The 22,132-nt window shown below is 44.0% G+C and overlaps 1 protein-coding gene across 3 annotated transcripts; it reads left to right on the top strand.

Annotated features, from left to right (window-relative positions):
* Nucleotides 1-305: 305 nt before the first annotated feature.
* Nucleotides 306-8,208, top strand: LOC100282103 (uncharacterized). 3 transcript variants are annotated; one of them, XM_035968015.1, is made up of 14 exons: nt 306-841; nt 2,455-2,552; nt 2,638-2,814; nt 2,905-3,005; nt 3,148-3,223; nt 3,311-3,352; nt 3,455-3,639; nt 3,740-3,836; nt 3,950-4,036; nt 4,130-4,188; nt 4,314-4,405; nt 7,348-7,425; nt 7,536-7,696; nt 7,792-8,194. In XM_035968015.1, the coding sequence occupies exons 1-14, from the start codon at nt 727-729 to the stop codon at nt 8,008-8,010; spliced, it is 1,587 nt and encodes a 528-aa protein (XP_035823908.1). In that variant the 5' UTR covers nt 306-726; the 3' UTR covers nt 8,011-8,194. The 3 variants fall into 3 exon arrangements, with proteins under 3 accessions (XP_035823908.1, NP_001148488.2, XP_008643648.1); NM_001155016.2 differs by having other exon boundaries at nt 510-841; nt 3,293-3,352; nt 7,792-8,208; XM_008645426.4 differs by lacking the exon at nt 306-841 and adding an exon at nt 1,006-1,462 and having other exon boundaries at nt 3,293-3,352; nt 7,792-8,193.
* The last annotated feature ends 13,924 nt before the right edge of the window (nt 8,209-22,132 follow it).

Below are 22,132 nucleotides of genomic sequence, written 5' to 3'. Positions count from 1 at the left end.
GCAGAAACCGGACGTGTCGATCAAACCCACCACCACCCGCGGTTTCGTCGCCAAAACCTGGAGAAGCTGCGGCTTCATCCGTTCCGCGGCAGTAGAGGCGCTGGGGGCTTGCTGGCAGCCGAGCCGGGGCCCGGGGCCGGGGGGCGGCGGGCGGGTGGCAGCCCCCACCGCACCGCGCAAGGGAGGCCGCGTGACCCACCAGCCAGCCAGGCCCAGGCAGCAGGAGAGATTCGCACGGCTCGCTCACGCACACACGCAAAACAACGCCGGCATAAATGCGGTTTTGGAGCCGTGCGGGCGTGCGTGAACTGTCCTCTCCTCCCGCAGCGGCTGCGGACAGGAGACGACGACGCGCACAGAAAAACAACCGCTTCCCGCACCGCAGTCCCCCGCCCCCGCCGTGCCGTGCTCCCCCCTCTGCCAGCCTATGCAGCGCCCGAGCGCTCGCCTTTTTGACCGCGTCCGCCTGCCGCCCTGTCCTGTACCCCTCCCTCCCTCCCCCCTCCTCCCCTTCACAGTGTCACACGCACTTCTCGTTCTCGCCGATCCAGTGCCACTACACTACAATACTACTGCGCGGTAGCGCTCGCACTCGCACCACACCACGCCACCGCTGCTGCCTGCTCCTCACAGTCCTCCCCGCGCTCGCATTGCGATTCGCGACCTAGCGCGAGGGTACGGGGGGTGGTGCGCGCGCGTGCTCGGTGATCCGGGAAGCGCCGCGAGATGGCCGGGGGCGGAGGCGGCGGTGCCGCGCCGAAGCACGACGACTTCACGCCGCACCCCGTCAAGGACCAGCTCCCTGGGGTCTCCTACTGCATCACCAGCCCTCCCCCGTGGCGTGAGTCTCCCGTCCCGTCGCTTCCTCCTCCTCCTCGGCTCCGCCCAACTTACTTGCCGCCGCTCCTCAACTCTAGCCAAGTTTTTTTTCCCGCGTTCCCAAGTTGCCTCCGCGCGCTGGCTCACGTCGTTGTTAGGGAACAGCAGCGAACTCCGTGGCGCGGCCCGTGATTTCGAAGGGGGTTTGTCTGGTCCCGGCCGGTACTAGTAGGAAGTTGGCCGCGAAAGCGATGCGTGCTCTGCTACCAACGTCGCAGTTCACCGCGTCGCTGTCAAGGGTCTGTGGTGGTGGTGCGGTGTGGCCATCGCACACACCTTGACGCCCGCCTCGCTTGGGTCGGCGAGATCTGCCTGCGCTTCCCGGTCTCAGTCCCATATAATTCTAAAAAGGCGGTTCAGCCTTTCCGTTCCGCCTGTCGCCTCTCTAGTTTGTTTAATCGGATACTCGTGATTCTGCGAAAGCTTTGACCCGTGTTGTTTCAACTTTTCAACTGGCGTATATCCACCAAATGGACTTTAAAGGAATCATCGAACCGAGGATGTGTTGGCCCTTGATGCTCAAGTCGCACACAGCGCCCGAATCCGTGATCCCGGTTCTCTGTCGCCTTAACTGCCTGCAATGGTATATTCGTAGGATTGTGACTTCTCGGTTGTGTGGATGGAATATTCAGGAAATCTGGTGCTTCTTTAGAGTTCTGTTTAGTAGTAATTTTGGTGTTAGTCAACTCTAGTGTTGACTCTTCCCTGTTTTAAAGCACATGCTCTCTGCCTTCATGGTTAGTATAACATGGCTAATCCATGTTTAGTTCTTGTGTAATCTGTAGTACACTATTGGATTGCTAGACTTTTTCCTTTACGGTGGCCAGCTTGTTGCCTGCATTAGGCCAGTCTCTGTGGGGAGTTTCTTAGCACAATTAACAAGACTGCCACATCAGCTTTTGTGTTGTTAACATCCTGACGTGTTTCATCCTAATGAAACTGCATTAAATTTGCCGACATGTACGTGTTACAAATTAAATGCAAATGAAACTCCCTATCCAAATCAGCATTTGTTTGGCTATATGCCAATTATTGTATTTGCTCTTGCACGGCTGCAGCTGTGGCTGCCAAGGCAGTGATACAGTAAATTAGACTTCTGACTGCGGCAGCTGCATCTGCAACTAGTGCAGGTGGGCACTCTAAATGTTTTACAGCAGAGGGCTACAAAATAAATTTTGGGTTTAGTTCATTGAATTGCATATGACCTGAATGGGATTTTGCACCTACTGGTTGAGTTTGACTCATGGATGGAGGGAGTGTGAATGACATCAGCATATTTAGGGGAAAATGATCCATTTGTTGTGCATTGGAATTCAATGCGTTTGCGAGGAAGTTATGATGTTAAAAGGAGAAAAACATCCCAATTTTGGATCATCTGCATTTGAGGATAGGATTGATGAACCGAATTTATCACTTCAAACTTGATTTTGTGTGTTTGTCTTGGATTAGCTCCATCTTTTTTCTAATATAGTTGACCATGGTATGCATATGATACTGTCTACTAAAAAAATCTTCGTTGACTAGCGGCGGACTTTCCGCTCTAACTTGGTTCTATGGGAATGTCCTTAAATGCAGCTGAAGCCGTTCTTCTTGGGTTCCAACATTATCTGGTCATGCTTGGTACCACTGTGATCATACCAACTGCACTTGTTCCACAAATGGGAGGAAACAATGTGAGATTTGAAATTTCACTATTCATATTTTGTTGGTTACATGGTTCTAAGCTATCAATCTAATTCCTACTGTTCCTTGTGGTAGGAGGACAAAGCAGTGGTTATCCAGACATTGCTGTTCGTTGCAGGTATCAACACCCTCCTGCAGAGTTTCTTTGGTACCATGTTGCCTGCAGTGATCGGCGGGTCATACACCTTTGTTCTGCCTACCATTTCGATCATCCTTGCTGGACGTTATGCTAATGAACCTAATCCACATATTGTATGTCGGAAGTACCACCATCTCCCATTTTTCTGATCTCACTTAGTTGTGTACACCTGGACCTGATGATGTGCTTGTTATATTCCGAAGAAATTTCTCCGCATCATGCGTGGGACACAAGGTGCGTTGATTGTGGCTTCAGCCTTACAGATTATAGTTGGCTTCAGTGGCCTTTGGCGTAATGTTGCCAGGTAGGAAGATGAACAGATTAGTTACTGTATTTTTAATTTCAGTATCTGCTCCGGGGTACTCAAGCAAGAAAGAATCTTGCAGAAGAAGCATTACTCTTTCTCACTTGAGTTCGTATGTTTGTATATATTCGTTTTGTTTCAGGTATCTGAGTCCACTTTCAGCTGCTCCTTTGGTGGCACTAGTTGGATTTGGACTGTATGAGCTAGGATTTCCATCGGTAAGTTTTGATAATTGGTTTTCTATTCACTATTCATACAAGGATATTTGCTTATACTAACTTACCCAGGTCGCCAAATGTGTTGAGATTGGTCTACCTCAACTCATCCTTCTTGTGATCTTTACAATGGTATGATTGGATTTTTATGCATTTGTTTGTTGCGCCCAGTTAGATATCTAACACTTTCTCGCCATCCAACTACCATTTTCCTTTCTGTTCCATTTTTTGCAGTACCTGCCACATGCTGTTCACATGCTGAAGTCTATCTTCGATCGATTTGCTGTCCTGTTCACTATCCCCATAGTGTGGCTCTATGCATATCTTCTCACTGTTGGAGGAGCATACAGGAATGCACCACCAAAGACTCAATTTCATTGCCGCACTGACCGTTCTGGATTAATTGGTGGCGCACCCTGGTACTGTTTGCAGTTCTGAAGATACAATTGTTCATTTGTCACCATCTTTGCTGTCGAAATGTATGATCAGTTCCCAAGTTTCCCTCAAATGAAATGGCAGGATAAGAGTACCATATCCTTTTCAGTGGGGTGCTCCAACTTTTGATGCGGGTGAAGCTTTCGCGATGATGGCAGCATCATTTGTTGCTCTCGTGGAGGTTTGGCTCACTGCTCTAGAAAAAAATCAAATATCAGCACATTGTTGCTATATGTGGGTTTGTATGGTGACATAATATTGATCTCACTAACTGGCTAGCCATTGTATTTGTAGTCCACTGGGGCCTTCATTGCTGTCTCTAGGTATGCTAGTGCTACACCAATCCCACCCTCTGTTCTTAGCCGTGGTATTGGCTGGCAGGTACATGCTATTTTTCATCTACCACATGTTCAGGTTTTACTGGGTAATTGCATATTTTAGTTAACTTAGAGCATATATCTGTTCTTGGTTTAGGGCATCGGTATTCTTCTGGATGGGCTATTTGGGACTGGAAATGGGTCTTCTGTATCAGTGTAAGCACCGGGCAGTAGATTTTTAAGGAACATATCTCATTTGTATTTTAAATTTTAATACAGGTCTTCTCTTCAAGGAATAGATCTAATTCGGCTTGATATGCCAATTGTTTCCTTAACTGCAGTGAAAATGCTGGTTTGCTAGCTTTGACACGCGTTGGTAGCCGAAGGGTAGTGCAGATATCAGCTGGTTTCATGATATTCTTTTCTATTCTCGGTAAGTTTAATTGTCATGGGACTAGTATTTGATTCTTTGATAGATCTTTGAGATAGCAAATTTGAGCCTAACATGGATGATGGAACTTCAAAGGGTGCAAACCAACCTCTGTGTGCAATTGTGCAAACTTATAATCTAGGCCACATGATGTTGATGCAAGGGGGTGCAGGAGAGAGTGGGAGGGGGGGATTTGCAAAAGTATGATTAGGAGCGGGTGGTTAAGTGCAAAATTACCCAATCCCCTGCGCCCCTTGGATCAACATTATGTGGCCTAGATTAGAAGTTTGCACGGTTGCACACAGAGGTTGGTTTGCACCAGATATGTTGCTTCACCTTCAAAATTGGCCTAGTTTTGTTTGACCCATAAGCCTCCTTTAGTAGTGTCTGTGTTTGGACCGCGGGTCCTTAACCAACCAGTAAATGTGCCGCATGGCCGGCTCTAGGTGGTGTGCGAGATGACACAAGCGATTATTCTGGTTCGGACTACTTGTGGCCCTACTTCCAGCAGAGGGGATGAGGCTTATATTACTCACACCTTGGTGCCTGAAGTAGGGGTTTACAAGCACAGCAGGAGAGGGGAAGTCCCCAGGTCCCTAGAGATGATTGAGGCAAGTACCAAAATCTAAGACAAAGTGAGAAAGCAAGAACTCGTCTATGGGTGTCGCTCCGCGTAGATGTCGATCGATCCCCCGTTCGTGGAGGGTCCCCTGCCCTATTTATACGCCCAGGGGAGTGCCCTTGGTGAAGCCGGGTCTTGTATTCGAAGGAGAGATGCCCTGGCGCCTGATGTGACGGCGGACCGTGCAGTAGATTCGTGTCTGCTGACTTCTCGTAGAGAGTCGAGGCCAAGGGGTCGTCCGTACGCCCGAGCTCCCGAGGGAGAGGTCTCCCACGCCGTAGTGGTTGTAACAGCGTTGGGATATGGGCCAAGGGCCGCTTACGGGGTACGTCATCGTCCTGGCGCGCGATGACGTCGAGATTCTCTTCATCGAGATAAGAGCCTTTGTTTAGTTGATGCAGAAGTCTTCCCGAAGAAGTCTTCCCGAGGCGCTAGCCGAGCCATCTCTCGACGCACGCTATAGTCGGGCGGAGTGGCTGTCTGCGGGATTCGTGTCGTTGGCTGAGGCCGAGCTCGGGCGAGGCGGAGACCTTGTCCGAGGGCTGAGCTTGGGTCGGGCGAGGCGGAGTCCCCGAAGATTCGTCCGCTCGGCTTGTCGTATTTAGGCGTCCCATCAGAGGGTGCCAAGCGGCGTGCGCGCACTGTTTGGCATAGGCGTAATCATACTGCTACGCTTAGACGTGATCGCTGTCTTATTCACCACTGTGCTCCGCTGCCACGGCGCGGTTTGGCACACGCATTAAATGCGCCTGTTTCCTGCCTGTTTCCGAGCGCCCTTGTCTTATCTGCACAAGATCGACTCGGGCGAGACGGACTAGGCTGAGGCGACCTCGGGCGGGACGGAGTGAGTGGTGTCGTCCTCGGGCAAGGCGGAGAGCCGCTCGAGGGGATGCCTCGGCTTTTATAGGTGGCTCGACTGCCACCCCTCGGGAGTTTAGTCCTTATCTCTGAGTGCGTTTGTTAGGGGGTAATTTGGGTATCCCTAATTGTAGCCCCCCGACAAGTAGTACTTACCTCATAGCACTCTTACCTTACCTTACTGAGGTGGTTAATGTTGTTGTTGGTGGTGCATACAATATACTACATGGACTGATTGATTGTGTTCATTTTGAAGTTTGAAGTGAAACTCGGACTCATGCAGTCTAGAACCAGGTCTGTCTATAAGTGATACTTATCTGGCAGTAGTGAACTGTGGCGAGTATTTTTCACAAGACTGCATGCGCATGCACACTACAAAAAAAAAATAGCTTACCGTCATTTTTTCCCACTTTGTTCATCTTCTTCCTTCCATTGTGACTACCATGGTGCCCTCCACCGCCTCCTTCAAGCTTGACTCTTTTGCAGCCAACAACACAACCTCACCCCGGCACTCGGCCGTGCTGCCACCTCGAAATCAACTGCCACCCTGGCCAGTGGCACCTTTGCTGCCTTGCCAGCCAACTCTTGCCTTCACACCACACTCCACCCTGGCCAGAGTTGTTTGCTGCTATGCCTACTGCGGCTGCAGGCCATCCCTCTAAGCCTGCTGGACATGGAGCCCTCCCCCAAGAACCAGAGCCCAAATCCCTAAGACCCTAACCCTAAATCCCGTAGCCTCCTGATTCAGGCGGTCTCTATCTCGCCCTCCAGCAGCACATGGCTTGCTGTGCTGTGACTTCTCTGTGTGCTGCAGAGATCAAGGAGCCAGTGAGAGTTTGTGACTTGCACTGCACAAAGAAGAATGACGGACCCTGGGGGTGATGGCGATTTCCCCGAGCAGCAGGAGGAAGAATTAATCTGCTGGAGCATCAATTTGGGAGGGGATAATCAGGTTGAGAGGCTGTACATGATGGGCATCAATACACGGATGCTCAGAAACAAGCATTACCCATTTTCCTAACTTCACCCCCTACTTGACTTCCAAGGCCCCAAAGTTGAAATTCTGCGGTTAAATATTTTCTTTGAATGCGTTCAACGGGACCATTGCTATTGCTTGCAAGGCCTTTTTCCTTGCCAATCGATATAATTGTGAATTTGAGGCTCTGAGCATGTGCTAGAATGGGCATCCATAATAGTAAATATAAGAAACAGTTTTTAGTACTAATTTATTCAGTATTATCCAAAGAAGAATTTAGTGGAACTGTTTTGAGTGTGTTGTATAGTTATGCTATTTCTCTCATCTATTTGCGGCTCACTACAACGATGTTTACAGTACTTCATTGCTGAACTTGGTTTTCAATGGAAATTGCCTAGCATCTGCATTGTAATTTTTCATGCTCCGGTCATCTCAGATTGTGAATACTTATGTTTTCTGTAATAATCATGGGTCATTTTGACTACCCAGGGAAATTCGGAGCTGTGTTCGCCTCAATTCCTGCACCCATCTTTGCAGCTATGTATTGTATCTTCTTTGCTTATGCCGGTGAGTGAAGACCTTGAACCTACTTGTGTTTGTTCTATTAGTTCAAACTATGACGATTGATGCATCAGATATGTGTAATGTAATGAACTGTGTTGGTAATTTGTCAACAGGTTCTGCTGGGATCGGCTTCCTTCAGTTCTGTAACCTCAACACCTTTAGGACCAAGTTCATCCTTGGGTTCTCAGTTTTCATGGGCCTTTCTGTTCCTCAATACTTCAATGAGTACACATCTATTGCTGGTTATGGTCCTGTTCACACACATTCAAGATGGGTATGTAACATTTGTTCTTTTTTTCCGTGAAATCTTACAATTCTGTGGAAAGATAAATAAAGTACTCACATCGGTTGTCTTGTTCAATCGTACAGTTCAACGATATAGTGAATGTGATATTCTCGTCCAAGGCGTTTGTTGCTGGCTTCGTGGCATATTTGCTGGACAACACTATTGACAGGCATGAAGCTTCAGTCAGGAGAGACCGAGGCTACCATTGGTGGGACAAATTCCGGTCGTACAGGACCGATACAAGAAGCGAGGAGTTCTATTCCCTGCCATTCAATCTGAATAAGTTCTTCCCATCGGTCTGAGCTTTTGCTGTGGTTAATGTGAGATGCTCTTGTTACTCTGGAACTGCCCACCCCCTGTTCTCCGGCGGTGGCACCGTGATCTGGATTTTCTCGGTACATGAAAAAATTACTGTATATTAAAACCCGCTCAGCTCGGGTTTCACCTCCTCCCCGTGCTTCACGGGAATTTGGCGACACTCCTTCCGACACGTGCCCACATGAAGCTCGTCTCGTCCACACTCCCGCTTGTGAAATGTGGACCGCTCTCACCAAACCCTAGCTTCCATCCCAATCCCATCCCACATTCTGGCCGCCGCGTGCCTACACGTCGTCGGCTAGCCATCGGCGCCTCCCCTCGTTACCTCGCCTGTGGATGACCCATCAAGTCGATAGCTGCCCTGAGCGAGCCCCTGCGGCCCTGCCTCCTACCGGTGACGCGGCGGTGCGTCACCACGGCGTCGGGATTCGGGACCCAGGAGCCACTGCCCGCCGAGGTTTACTAAAACCGGCGGGGTACGGTTTCACTTAAACACCGGTTTTTTTAAATTCGTTCTAAATTCAAAAAAATATAAAATTTTGTAAAAACCGAAAATAATCGGTAAACCGTTATTTTAGACTGGTAAACCGTCAATTTTTGCCGGAAAACCGGATTTAATGTCACGTTTAATGCCAAATGTTATATGCTATATGTGAAGCTGAAACTCGTAGCTCAAGTCAAGTTTAGGTATTTAGTGGTTAATTTCGGTTTCATTTTTTGACCAAGATGAAATCCGTGGATCAAGTAGCTTCAGTTCTTCTAATAAGTATCCGTCTGGACAAGACACGATCTAGAACCCTTAGCTCCAATTCTTCTGTATGTGTTCCTAAGATTTGCTAATCAGGAGAATAGTTCAACACTTGGTGAGGTGCACATGCAATACACAAACACCAAACACACATATCGGTATATATTTTTTTGCTTTGTGAATAAGTATTTGTTTGCCGTTCTTATTTTCTTGCTAATGTATTTCATTTTTTTATAGACCTATCACTATAACGGATTGGAACAATATCACGATACCTCCAACATGCCTAAGTACTATCACTATGACTCGATCTGAATATGTGAGTATTGAAAACAAGTCGACCTATGTGTCGTTGGCTCGTTGGAGAGTTGTAAAAGAACTTGTATTTGAGTATTGCGAAGTTCGCTGATTGTTTATTGCATGAGAACTAAAGTTTATGGTTTTCGCCGTTTTTTCCCGGTTTTCTGCCGATAAACCGGTTCAAATTCAAATTGATTTGAATTGGTCAAACCAGCCGACGTATATTCAAACTATGGAATTCAGGAGGACCCTTAAAATCAAGATTCTGGATATTGCCTCCGCTCAGAGGTCACGAGCAAGACAACATTCCAGACTTACTTGGATGCGATTGGGCGATGCTAACACTAAGTTCTTTCACTTAGCGGCCAATAATAGAAGAAGGAAAAATTTAATCAGATCGCTAACTCGAGATGACATGCTGTTAATGAGCCAGGAAGACAAAATGAACGAGGTACAACATCACTTCGGTCAGATTCTAGGCATGACAGGAAGGAGGAGCAGTGCTGTTTGTTGGGACCATCTGGGGTATGCTCCTTTTGAGCTAGCTGAGCTGGACAACTTGATTGATGATAATAAAATTAAGGACGTGGTCATGAGGCTTCAATCTGAAAAGGCTCCCGGGCCGGATGGGTTCATTGGACAGTTCTACAAATGCTGCTTTGAGTTGATCAAAAACGATCTCTACATGGCAATAAATGATTTTTTCCATCATAGATCCAAAAGCCTGCATTTGGTCAACGAAGCAAACATCATCCTCATACCCAAGGGGGAAAATGCTGACAGAATTGATAGGTTTAGGCCGTTAAGCCTGATCAATAGCTTCATGAAAATTATAACAAAAATCATGGCAAATAGGCTTGCGCCAAGAATGAATGAAATTATTTCCAACGCTCAGAACGCCTTCATCCAGAACCGGTCAATCCATGACAACTTTCTATACGTGCAGAGGGTGATCATGAAGCTGCATAAAAAAGGTAATCCAGCTCTTTTTGTCAAGCTTGACATCTCTAAAGCTTTCGACACCCTGAATTGGGCATATCTCTTGGATGTGTTAAGGGCCTGTGGGTTCTCCCAGAATTGGCGCAATTGGGTAGCTGAAATCCTGGGATCGTCCTCCTCAAGAATAATTTTAAATGGGCAACGTTCAAAGGCAATCAAACACAGACGTGGGGTTCGGCAAGGGGACCCTCTTTCTCCCTTCCTATTCATTTTAGCGATGGATCCGTGTCAGCTCTCCTGGAATGGCTGAAGATGGAGCAGGGGAGACAACGCTGGAAGGGCCACAAGACAGGGTGGTGGGCCGACGCACTAGGAAGCCCAGCTCCAGAATTTCTGGTGCCGAATGGATTCGTTAAGGCCCGTATTAAATAGTGGTTGTAATAGAATAAATAGGAGAGTTGAGGGAAAAGACATTCAGTTTTGGAAATAACAGAATACCAAAGCTCACGCTCAATCCTCCTTCTTCGTCTCTTCTTGTCTGTAATCTCCGTTCAGTGTTCTTCCTCTAGTAAGAACGCTGACAATTGGTATCAGATTGGTGGTCCTGGCGACGACGCTGCACTACACCAGGCGCTCAAAGATGGCAGGTGCTTCTGACCCAGCCGTCGCAGCGGCGATTGCAGCCCAGTCCAAATCGATTGAGTCCCAATCAAAGACGCTGGCTACGCAATCCAAGTTGCTGCAGCAGCTGTGCGACCGGCTCGAATCGACCGACAGGCGCTGGCAGCAGTTGGAGTCTACGGTGGCTAAGAACACCGAAGACGTCGCATCCCTAGCCTCGAAGTTTGAAGGAGTGGAGGGTGTGCTTCCTCGCGCCGATCTCGGAAGGGATCTCTGGGCACAGCTCGACGCCCAGGTAGCAGAGCTGCAGGCGGTGGCGCTCGACCGCATCGACGCCGTTGCAGCCAACGCTACTGCCCGAGTGGCGGCGCTGGAGAACGCCGCATCTGTCCACGAGGCGTGGCGACCTCGGATGGAAGGATCCGTGGAAGCTATCAAATCTTCGGTCGATGATGTGAAGACAGAGCTCCTCAAGGTCTCCCGGTTGATGGAGCGCAATATGGTTGAGGAACAGGCGCCCCATGCCGGAATCCTTGGTCAGTATGAGTCGGCGATGAAGCGCCCAACTGCTTCCACGTCTTACGCCGACGGCCCAGAGCGGCACCACGTTCATCCTCAACCTCGGGAGTTTGGTTGGGGATTCCCTCCCCACCATCTCCCGAACAATGGTATGCATGAGTCTGCTCAGTTTCCTTGCCCTCAGTTTCAGTTTCAGTCGCGCGATGGGTTTGGGGGTCATACTTCTTTTCCGGATCAACAACATATACATCCTGGCTTGTACCATCAGGACCAGGGGTCCTTGCTTAGTAAGGCATTAGGCAATTTGCCGAAGATGCATGTCCCATCGTTTGATGGCGAAAACCCCAAGTTATGGCAGTCTCGCTGTGAGGCGTATTTTCGTATGTATGAAGTCGACTATACTGTTTGGGTCCAGGTAGCTACCATGCAGTTTTTGGGTCCAGCAGCAAGGTGGTTGCAATCAGTGCAACACCAGATCCACCACATGTCGTGGGAGGGGTTCTGTGCTTTGATCCAGGAGAGATTTGCAAAAAACCAACACCAGTCGTTGCTTCGACAGTTGTTTCACATCAGGCAGACTAGTTCAGTGGCGGTGTATATTGATGAGTTTTCCCAATTAGTGGATCATCTTAATGCCTATCAGTACATGTCTGACCCCTTATATTACATGATGAAATTTGTGGATGGACTTAGAGATGACATTAAGGCGGTAGTCATGCTTCAGCGCCCCAAAGATTTCGATACTGCCGCTGTTTTGGCTCAATTGCAGGAAGAGGCGGGAGAGCTAATGCGAAAGCGCGACCACCGCAGAGGACCTACAAGTTTCACGCCTTCTTCATTTGGTTCGACATTTCAGTCTCAACAACCAACAGCCAAAGATTATAAGTCTTCTTATCCGGGAAAGTTGGACGACAAGAAGTCGGGGGCTCCATCTACAAGTGCCTCCAACGACACCCGTTTGACATCCTTATATGCTTATCGCAAGGCACAGGGATTATGCTATAAATGTGGACTGCAATATACCAAGGGTCATAAATGTGCTGATACAGTTCAGCTGCAAATGGTGGAAGAACTATGGCAGTTAGTGACTCTGCCTGAAGAGGAGGAGACTGCATTGTCTGATGGAGAAGTTTACACTGAATGCCACTCTATTTTGTTGTCCCAGGCTGCAGTTGAAGGCTCCAAGGCTCCTCGTACTATGAGATTTGTGGGGCATATTGCAGGAACTGATGTATTGGCTCTTTTGGACTCTGGCAGCTCACATTCGTTTGTCAGTTCCACTATTGCATCGACCAGGTCTGATGTTGTGCCACTAAGCGTACCTGTTAAAGTTCAGGTAGCCAATGGTTCTCAGATTTGTTGTTCATCTGAAATAGTGGATGCCTCGTGGTCCTTGGGAGGAGTGTCTTTTACTTCTACCCTGAAAGTGTTACCTCTGTCTACATATGATTTGATTATTGGCATGGATTGGCTTGAGGCACATAGTCCTATGATGGTTCACTGGTTGCAGAAGTGGTTAATGATTCCATTGCAAGGTGTTTATGTTATGCTCCAGGGCGTGTCTTCTTCAGTCTTGCGGGATTCAGTGGTGCAAGTGTGCAACATGTTAGAACTGTCTGACAAGGAGCAAGTGATTTTGAACAGTTTACCTGGTGCTATAAAAGACCTAATCCAACAATTTCCTTCAGTTTTCGAGATACCTAAAGGCATGCCTCCTACCAGGGACTGTGATCATCAAATTCCATTGTTACCTGGGGCTCGACCTGTGCAAATGAGGCCTTACAGATATGCTCCTGCGTTGAAAACAGAAATTGAAAACCAGGTAGCTGAGATGCTGCATTCAGGCATTATACAACCAAGTAAAAGTGCTTTTTCATCTTCAGTGATACTAGTCAAAAAGAAGGACCAAACTTACAGATTTTGTGTAGATTACAGACATCTTAATGCTCTCACAGTAAAGACTAAGTTTCCGGTGCCTGTAATTGATGAGTTTTTGGATGAGTTACATGGGGCTTCTTGGTTTTCTACATTAGATTTGAGGGCTGGTTTCCATCAGATAAGAATGAATCCACATGATTAGTATAAGACCGCATTCCAGACACACCACGGGCATTTCGAATTTCGAGTCATGGCTTTTGGCTTGTCTGGTGCCCCAGCTACCTTCCAAGGCGCTATGAACACCACATTGGCTCCAATATTGAGGAAGTTTGCATTGGTATTTTTTGATGACATCCTGGTATATAGTAGGACTTGGGAGGATCATCTAAATCATTTGAGCCAAGTGTTGCAGTTGCTGCTACAGGATCAATGGTATATTAAGCTATCAAAGTGTGCCTTTGCTCAACAGCAGATTGCTTATTTGGGACATGTGATCAGCAGTAAAGGAGTATCCACAGACCCTAATAAGGTTGAGGCTGTCAAATCTTGGCCTGTTCCTACCAATTCTAAGGAACTTAGAGGCTTCCTTGGTTTAGCTGGGTATTACAGGAAGTTTGTCAGACATTTTGGCATGATTGCTAAGCCCCTGACTACTCTATTGAAAAAAGGAGTATTATTTGTGTGGACTCATGACCACACTGTTGCCTTTGACACACTGAAGCAGTCCTTATGTTCAGCTCCAGTCTTGGCACTGCCCAATTTTGAAGTTCCATTCGCCATAGAAGCTGATGCCTCGGGGGTAGGGGTCGGTGCTGTGTTACTACAAGAAGGTCATCCCTTGGCCTTTGTGAGCAAAGCCCTTGGACCCAAGAATCAAGGCTTGTCTGTGTATGAGAAGGAGTACTTGGCTATCATTTTAGCTGTTACTCAGTGGCGACAATACTTGTTACATGCTGAGTTTCTCATTTTCACTGACCATCGCAGTTTGTCCCATTTGACTGAGCAGAAATTGCATACACCGTGGCAGCAGCGGGTGTTTTCTAAGCTTCTGGGACTTCAGTATCGTGTGGTCTACAAAAAAGGAATTGAGAATGGGGCGGCAGATGCCTTGTCTCGACGTCCCCATATGGATGCAGTGTTGTTTAGTCTGTCCACGGTTGTGCCTGAAAGTGCATTCATCCCTTTTGTGAGTTTTGGTGATTTGGATAACAACACATTTAAAGGTCTAACGAGTTTGCTAAGTGTTGAACAGGAAATTCAGTATGATGAACATACTTGAATAGTGTATAATGATCAGTGAACAAAGGTTCAACACGAGGTTAAATAACCAATGAGACAATGCAAATGGATATAATATGATCTCTATATTGGTTTGAATATATGGACAAGACCTGAGAAATCACTACATACATATGACCAGAATAGAGGACAAAGTGATTTAGAGGATTGGTCAAGCCAAAGAGAATAAGATATGAGGAATCATGAATTGGCTTGACCATATTACTATCAGTCCATATATGCTTCTATGAGAATCAAACTAGAGCTTGATTGATCTTGACAATTATATCTAGAAGACATTCAAGCAAGGTTCACAATATTGAAGAAATGATTCTCTCAATGGATGCTCAATTTGATGTGACTCAAGAATGGCTTGATAGGGTGAAGATAGCAAGGAAAGGGCTTCGAGGAACTAAGCGAAGGTGAAGGTCAAGCGACGGCTTGTAGACCGAGGTACCATGGCTAAGGTGAAGAAGAGAGTACTTGCACTAAGTCGATGAACTAATCAGCTATGAAGAGTTATAACATGTTGATGCATCAGTAAGGTGACTTGAAGCCATGATTTGAACTCATATAAGGTGATATGGTACAAGTCACTGGGTTTGATTTGAGTTTGCTTCAAAAGGTGAGACAAAGATGTTTGTGATCCTTATGAAGCAATGCCATGGAGAAATCACACATGAGACACCAATGACTCAAGGAGTTTACTTCAATTTATTTTATTTAACTTGAGTATAGGAATCGTCGTACTATAAAGGGGGATCCAAAAAGAAGGTTGGTGTTTGCCAAAGCTCAAACCTCTATATTCAAAAGCTATTTTTGAAAAAACAAAAATCTCTTTAACATTATTTGGTTGACCATGGTTAGGTTTGAGAAACCTAGAGTGTTCTTGCTGAAAAGCAGCTGAACTTGTTCAGCTGCAGCTGAGCTTTTCAGCTGAGCTGGACTTCAGCTGAGCTGAGCTCCTTTAGCTGCAGCTGAGCTGGACTTCAGCTGAGCTGAGCTTCTTCAGCTACAGCTGAGCTTTTCAGCTGAGCTGAACTTCAGCTGAGCTGAGCTTCTTCAGCTACAGCTGAGCTTTTCAGCTGAGCTGAGCTCTTTCAGCTGCAGCTGAGCTCTTCAGCTGAGCTGAGCTTCTTCAGCTACAGCTGAGCTTTTCAGCTGAGCTGAACTTCAGCTGAGCTGAGCTTTTCAGCTGGGCTGAACTTCAGCTGAACTCGACTTCAGCTGTGAACCTCTTTGACCATACACCAGCTGAACTTGCCTCCGGGAAGTTGAGCTGGGGTTTTCTCTCCTAAACTCTCTGGTCAAGACCAGTTGAACTGGTCCTGAGGGGCAGTTCAGCTGGTCTCTGACCCCTCTGACCTCTGATCTGCAGTCTGCCAGTCAGACTGGCAAACAGGTCGCCAGGAGCTGTCAGGGGCGGTTCAACCGCCCCCCCTGGGCGGTTCAACTGGTTTTGGTCAACTTTGACCAGTCTGCGGTCAGTCTGCGCGTCAGTCTGCCAGTCAGACTGGCAGACAGTCTGCCTGACCTGCCAGGGGAGGCTCAACCGCCCTAGGGGGAGGCTCAACCGCCCTCAGGCAGAAAATTCTGCCCAACGGCTAGTTTTGAGCTCCCACTATATACTACCTCCTACCTCTCTCCCCAAAGCAGTGAGCACGATTTGAACTCCATTTCTAACCCAAGAAACACCTCCCTCTCTCTCACACACATCTCTTGCCTCTCCCATTTCAAATCTTTGGAGATAAATCTTTGAGTGAGCTTGAGAGCTGCGGTTTTGTGCTTCATCTCTAAATCTCTCTTGCTCTTCTTCTTCATTCGAGCTTTGGTACTACATCGAGTTCTTTGTGGATTCATTACTCTTGGAGCTTCTAGCTCCTAGACGACTAGGTGTCTCTTGTGAGTCTCCAAATCTTGTGGAAGACCACAAGAAAGTTTGTATTACCCGCTCGTTTGAGCAAAGATTAGTGTGTGGGCTTGACCTTTGTGGTCGGCAAAGGGAGGATTAGGGTTGAAAGAGACCCGGCTCTTTGTGGGCGCCTCAACGAGGAAGTAGGGCACCTTGGTGGTGTGACCGAACCTCGGGATAAATCTTGTGTCTCTTGTGTTCTTGTTCATTGTGTTTGTTCATGTTCTTCGTTCTCTCACCATTCCGTGGAAGATTGTTTATATCTTTTTGGTGTGTGGATTTTGAGAAGTGCCCTTCTCAGATCTACTACTTTGAACCCTGTGGATCATTTAGAACATCTCATTTCCAAAGTTAACTGGGTGAATTTCGAGATCAATTCAGTTTTACCCAGTTTGCTTCTAGTTTTTGTTGAAAAAGTTTTAACTTGCCTATTCACCCCCCCTCTAGGCAACTTTCAATTGGTATCAGAGCCTAATCCTCGTTCTAACGCTTAACCGCGTGAGGAAAAGATCATGTCGGGGGGACTAAGAAACGAAAGTGCTTCTAAGCTTGAAAAAGTTGAGGTTGTCTCGACTTCATCTTTTGGTGCAGATGTTGATCCTAGGGCAATAGACCTTGCCATGAGAATCGCCGAAAGGATGTTCCTCAAAATGATGGAAGATGAGGCGAAGAACATTATTGAAGAAGAAGAAAATGATCGATGGAGACCAAACGACGAATCCACCTCTTCACAAGGTTCGTCTTTCAAATCCACTTCTCATATGTGCTTTGTTGCTAATGAGAGTGACAGTGAAAGCGAAAGTGAGGATGAGGAGGAGCATGAAAGTGATAGTGAAGATGAGGATGATCTTCAAAAATTCTTCGCTCAACTAAGTAAGAAGAACCGGATGAGCTTGCTCAAACTCATGAAAAGGGCGGAAGAACAAAAGGAAATGCTTCATAAGCAAGAAGATATCCTCATCGAAAAAATCAAAGACTTGGAGAAGTTGACCAAAGAGCATGAAAAGCTAAAGTGCTCTCATGATGATTTGGTCCAAAGGTATAAAGACATTTCAATTGAGCAAATTAAAGCTGTTAATCATTCATCATATATTGCTCAATTAGAAAATAAAAATACTATGTTCAAGAACACGATAGAAAGGCTAAATATTGAAAATCTAGCTTTGCAAGAAAAACATGATATGCTTGTGTGCTCTCATAATAAATTTATGGATTCACATATCATGTTAGAAATGGCTCATGAGGTTGTGTTAACTAATTTGAAATCATACCAACCTCACATGTGCACATATGTTGAAATTGAAACTATATTACCATGTGCTAACAAATGTTGCTCTCAAGAAAGCCAATCTTCCATTGAGCTAGAATTTTCAGGAACAAGTAATGTTTCCTATGCAAAAGAAAACAATGAGCTCAAGGAAGAAAATGAGAGGCTAAGAAGGAGCTTGATTCAATTGAAGGGAAAGTGTCATGCTCAACCTTCTCAAGATAACCGTGATAACATGGTGAAGAAGCTTGAAAAGGGGACAACCGTAGCATGCACAAAACCCCTTCAAAAGAATACCAAGCTTTCCAAGAAAGTCATGATCAAACATCAAGATAAGAAATCCAAAGCTCATGACAAGTGCCTCAACCACGTCTCCACATGCTCCACACAAGGTAACAAACAAGCCACTCTTCCAAATAAGAGAAGATGCACTAGAAAGTGTTATCAATGTCATGAGAAGGGACATGAGATTAAGTCATGTCCCTACATAAAAGATAGTGGCTTAACTTTAGAAAGAAAGAGGCTCACTAACCATGTAGCAAACAAGAAGCAAGGCAAGAAGGAGTCTTGCAAAATTAAAAATCAGATTTGCTACACTTGCCGAAGAAAGGGACACATATGCAAGGATTGTCCCATGAGTAAGTATCCTAAGTCTACCATGTCAATTCATTCATATTCGCTTAGGAGACCCAAAAATGACATTTGTGCTAGAAAGGTAATTAGTTCACCTAAAACTAGCACAAAGGCCATTTGGGTGCCTAAGTACTTGTTAGCTAACCTTGGTGGACCCATCCAAAGATGGGTACCAAAATGTACTTAATAAGTTTTGCAGGTACCCAGAGATGATATGAAGCTTTGGGGTGCTTGAGCGGTTTAACTCAATTCTTATCTCAAGCTATCAATCTTACATTGTCTATCCTTTAAGATTGACCCAAAGATGAATTGAGTTGTTATATCACTAACTTCATATTCATCTCTAGCAAGAACTTGTGTTGTAGGGAATAAGGATTAATCTTTGTGGGAATCAAGCAAAAGGCCTACAACCAAGTGATATCCAAAGGATGGTAACAATTAATTCTTAAGTGCACATTGCTTTTAATTGGTATATTCCTTTGTGTCTTTTGTATCCACATAGGAAAAATGAAGCACTTGAGAATGAACTTAAAAGATTTTACCTTGCTTTGGAAAGGATCTAATTATATGGTAGATTGCAAGTTCATATTTTTATATTATGACAATCTACATGCTTTAAATTGGTTGTATGTATCTTGTGGCATATTTCAAATTGATTATCGTATTATTGCCATGACCTAGACATAAAGAGGATTATCCCATGTTCTTAAATGAATAGAGTGCTAAGTAAGAAATTCAAATTCTTAAAGCACTTACCAAAAGGGAAATTCTCTATATGACTAGAGTTGTGAGACTAATGTTTTTATCTAAGTGATTTATGTAGTTTCACAACATGAGAATGTGTTTCCCAAATGGAGTGTGCCATTCAACATTCAAAGAAGATCGAACCAATACTATGTGATGTATTCATTCTTTCTTAAATTGGTTTTGAGTCTTCTACATTAATCACTCACCATGCTATGAATTAAACTTGCCATGTAAACTTAATTAAATAATCATGCTACTTTCATCTTTTTTTACAATTGATGTTATGCATGATGCTTGTAAGGGTAATTTAGTTCATATCATGAGGTTTCCTTGTTTTAGTAACCTTCTTGTCATTCATATACTAGAGGTTGCTAAATAGGAAACTATTGCTTGTGTTACTAATACAATCTCTTTTAAGATATTCCATGGAAATTCATAAGTAGAGATTGTGCTCTTTCATTGGTAAAATCACAAGCATTAAAGGTTAATCTTCACCTAAAAGAAAGATTAGGAATGCTCAAGGCAAAGGTATGGAACCAATTGCTTCAATTGGTAGTTGATCAATAGTAATTCCTTCCAAGTGGCATTCTTTCAATTGGTAATAATATATTCTATGGAAAGGAATGTCAATATGAAAGTTAATTTTTTTTGGCTTAAATTTGTAAATTGGTGCATAATATTAATTCACTCATCCATGTGCACTAACTTAAAAGGAATTTAATTTATGCCTTTATGCCTCATAAATGATGATTTGTTTGCCATTCATATATAAATATCATCATTCATTAAATACTTCCTTGTACTACTAATACCTCTTTTCAAAGTGCTTTTCAACTAGTTTTAAAAGGAAAAGAGATAACAAGCTAAAGAAGGAAGTCTCCACGAATGAAGAAAAGAAGAATACTAAGGTGACACCACCACAGATAGTAAGATCTATCAAATTGGTATAACAAATGGTATGTTTTATATGGTGGTAAGTATTCTTAGGCATAAGTTAATTCATTGCAAATTTGTCATGCCTTGACCATGATATGTAATGTACTCCTCATGAGACTCTTAACTGAATTGAAAGTGCATGTGGCAAGTCATTCAAATACTTGATGCACATATCTAGTGGGAGAACATTATATATCTTGTGTCATAGAATAAGTTTCACTTGAGTAAGCTATACTAAGACAATCCAAAATGGTAAATTTGTATCTCATTCATATGGATTGTAATCTTTGTTTTCTAAATAGCTACTCTTGATGCAGTTTAAAATTCCCTTGTCATTAATTCTAAAAGTGCATAAGAATCTTTTTGATTGATATTCATCACATACATATGCACTAACATGGATATGATTTTTAAACTGTAAAAGGTACAATTAGTGATCCATACTCTCTAAATTTTGGAAACCCATATTTTGATATCTTAGAAATCTACTTCAATCGGTATCCATATGCTTCACATTGAATTGGATCACTAAGTTGTAAATTCCATGCATAACTTGTCTTTATGATATGAATGCTTGTGCGACTAACCTTGATAAGCTAGGTGCACCCAAAGTCAAGGTAGGTTCATCATCAAGAAGGCAACACAATGATGTATTAATAAAAGGAGAAAAGGCTCCTATTCTTAACTCTAGTTTTTATCTATGTGATTAAATATTGACTTGAAACCATGTAAGATGGTTGTCAAGTATATGTTGGTGCCTACACAAAGAGAAAGGCCACAATAAGAAATGTGTGGGTACCCAAGGCTCTTACTACTAATCTCAAAGGACCCAATTCAAATTGGGTACCAAGACACGAAGCTTAAACTTGTTTTGCAGGATCACTCCTTCAATGGATCAAGTTGGGTGCTCAATAATGAATGTATAAATCATATTTGGAGATAGTAGCAAGGGTGGTAACAACTGAATCTCAAGTGCATATTATTTTCAAATCTTATCTCTTTTGTGACTTGTGTAGCCACTAAGGGAAAAGAAGCACTTGAGGATATACATCAGTTGTTGACTATGAAATAAAGGTCCAATTGGAAGATGAATGAATATTATCATATGGTGAACAATCCAAAATTATGTGACGTATTCTCTATCTAGTTAATTTGGATTTGATTCTTCTATATTAGACACTCACCATAATATGGATTAAGTCATCCCTTTAGACTTCATTGAATAACCATGCATATTATCCATGTCATTCAAAATATATTATGCATGAGGGTTCAAGGAAATTTAGTCCATATTATGATGTTTCTCTATTTTAGCAACATGCTTGTCTTCCACATATAAAAGGGTTGCTAAATAAGAAACTAGTGCTTGTGCTACTAATTCCATCTCTTGTGTTGAGTTTATCCTTAGAAAATCTATGTTAAGAGATGGTGCTTGTTTTAAATTGGATAAATCACAAGCTTAAAGGATACTATTCAACTAAAGTAAGAAGTTGATAAGAGGCCAAGGTATGAAAACTTTCTCTCCTTCAGTTGTTTTAGTATTCTATTCTTATTGGGATGTACCATAGTATAGGTTAAATTCCTTGCAATATAAAATGTTCAATAGTGCATATAACTTTGACATCAACTATATGTGTGCACTAATTTAAAGGAATTTAATCTATCCTTTTAGGTTTCAATAATGATGATTCATTTTCCATCCACATATAAGGATCATCATTTGTGAAACCCTCTCTTGTGTTTCTAATGCTCTCTTTTCTATGTGTTTCAACAAGGTCCTTCCAAGTGCTTTCAAGATGGATTCAAAATCTACAAATATAATAGACTTGGTTCTTTCAATCATTAAGTTTCAATGGGTCTCATATCAAGCATGATCGAACCAAGCAAAGATGAATGAAGTTCAAGATCGCTTGGTTGGATGGAATCATAAAGAGAAAAGAAATCATAGTGATTCAAGAAGGGAGTTATATTTTTTGTCAACCAAATAATGAAGATGTAGCGATATATTTATATAATATCCTTCATTATGAGGTTTGAGGTTCATATTAGCATGCTTTACCCTTCAAGATTTCAATTGATATACTTTCAATTCTTAAACTTTCAATTGGTTTAATTTTCATTATCTATGTAAAGCATGTTATGTTCAACCAAGATATAGTGCAAACATCTCCTTTAACCTCGTATTGTTGATGTGAATAAGTGTACTTTGTGTACTCTTACATGCACAAATTGAGGGAGAGTTTAGCCTATATCTTGTGAGACTAATGATCTCTTTCAAGTTCATGTTGTGTAGTCTCACACCTTGGAGAACATCAAATGAGGATGAAT

Source organism: Zea mays, chromosome 5 (genome assembly GCF_902167145.1).
Source record: "Zea mays cultivar B73 chromosome 5, Zm-B73-REFERENCE-NAM-5.0, whole genome shotgun sequence".
In the NCBI taxonomy this organism is placed as follows: Eukaryota; Viridiplantae; Streptophyta; class Magnoliopsida; order Poales; family Poaceae; genus Zea; species Zea mays.
The sequence above is the reverse complement of the archived record's forward strand: the minus strand, read 5'-3'. Positions and strand labels throughout refer to the sequence as shown.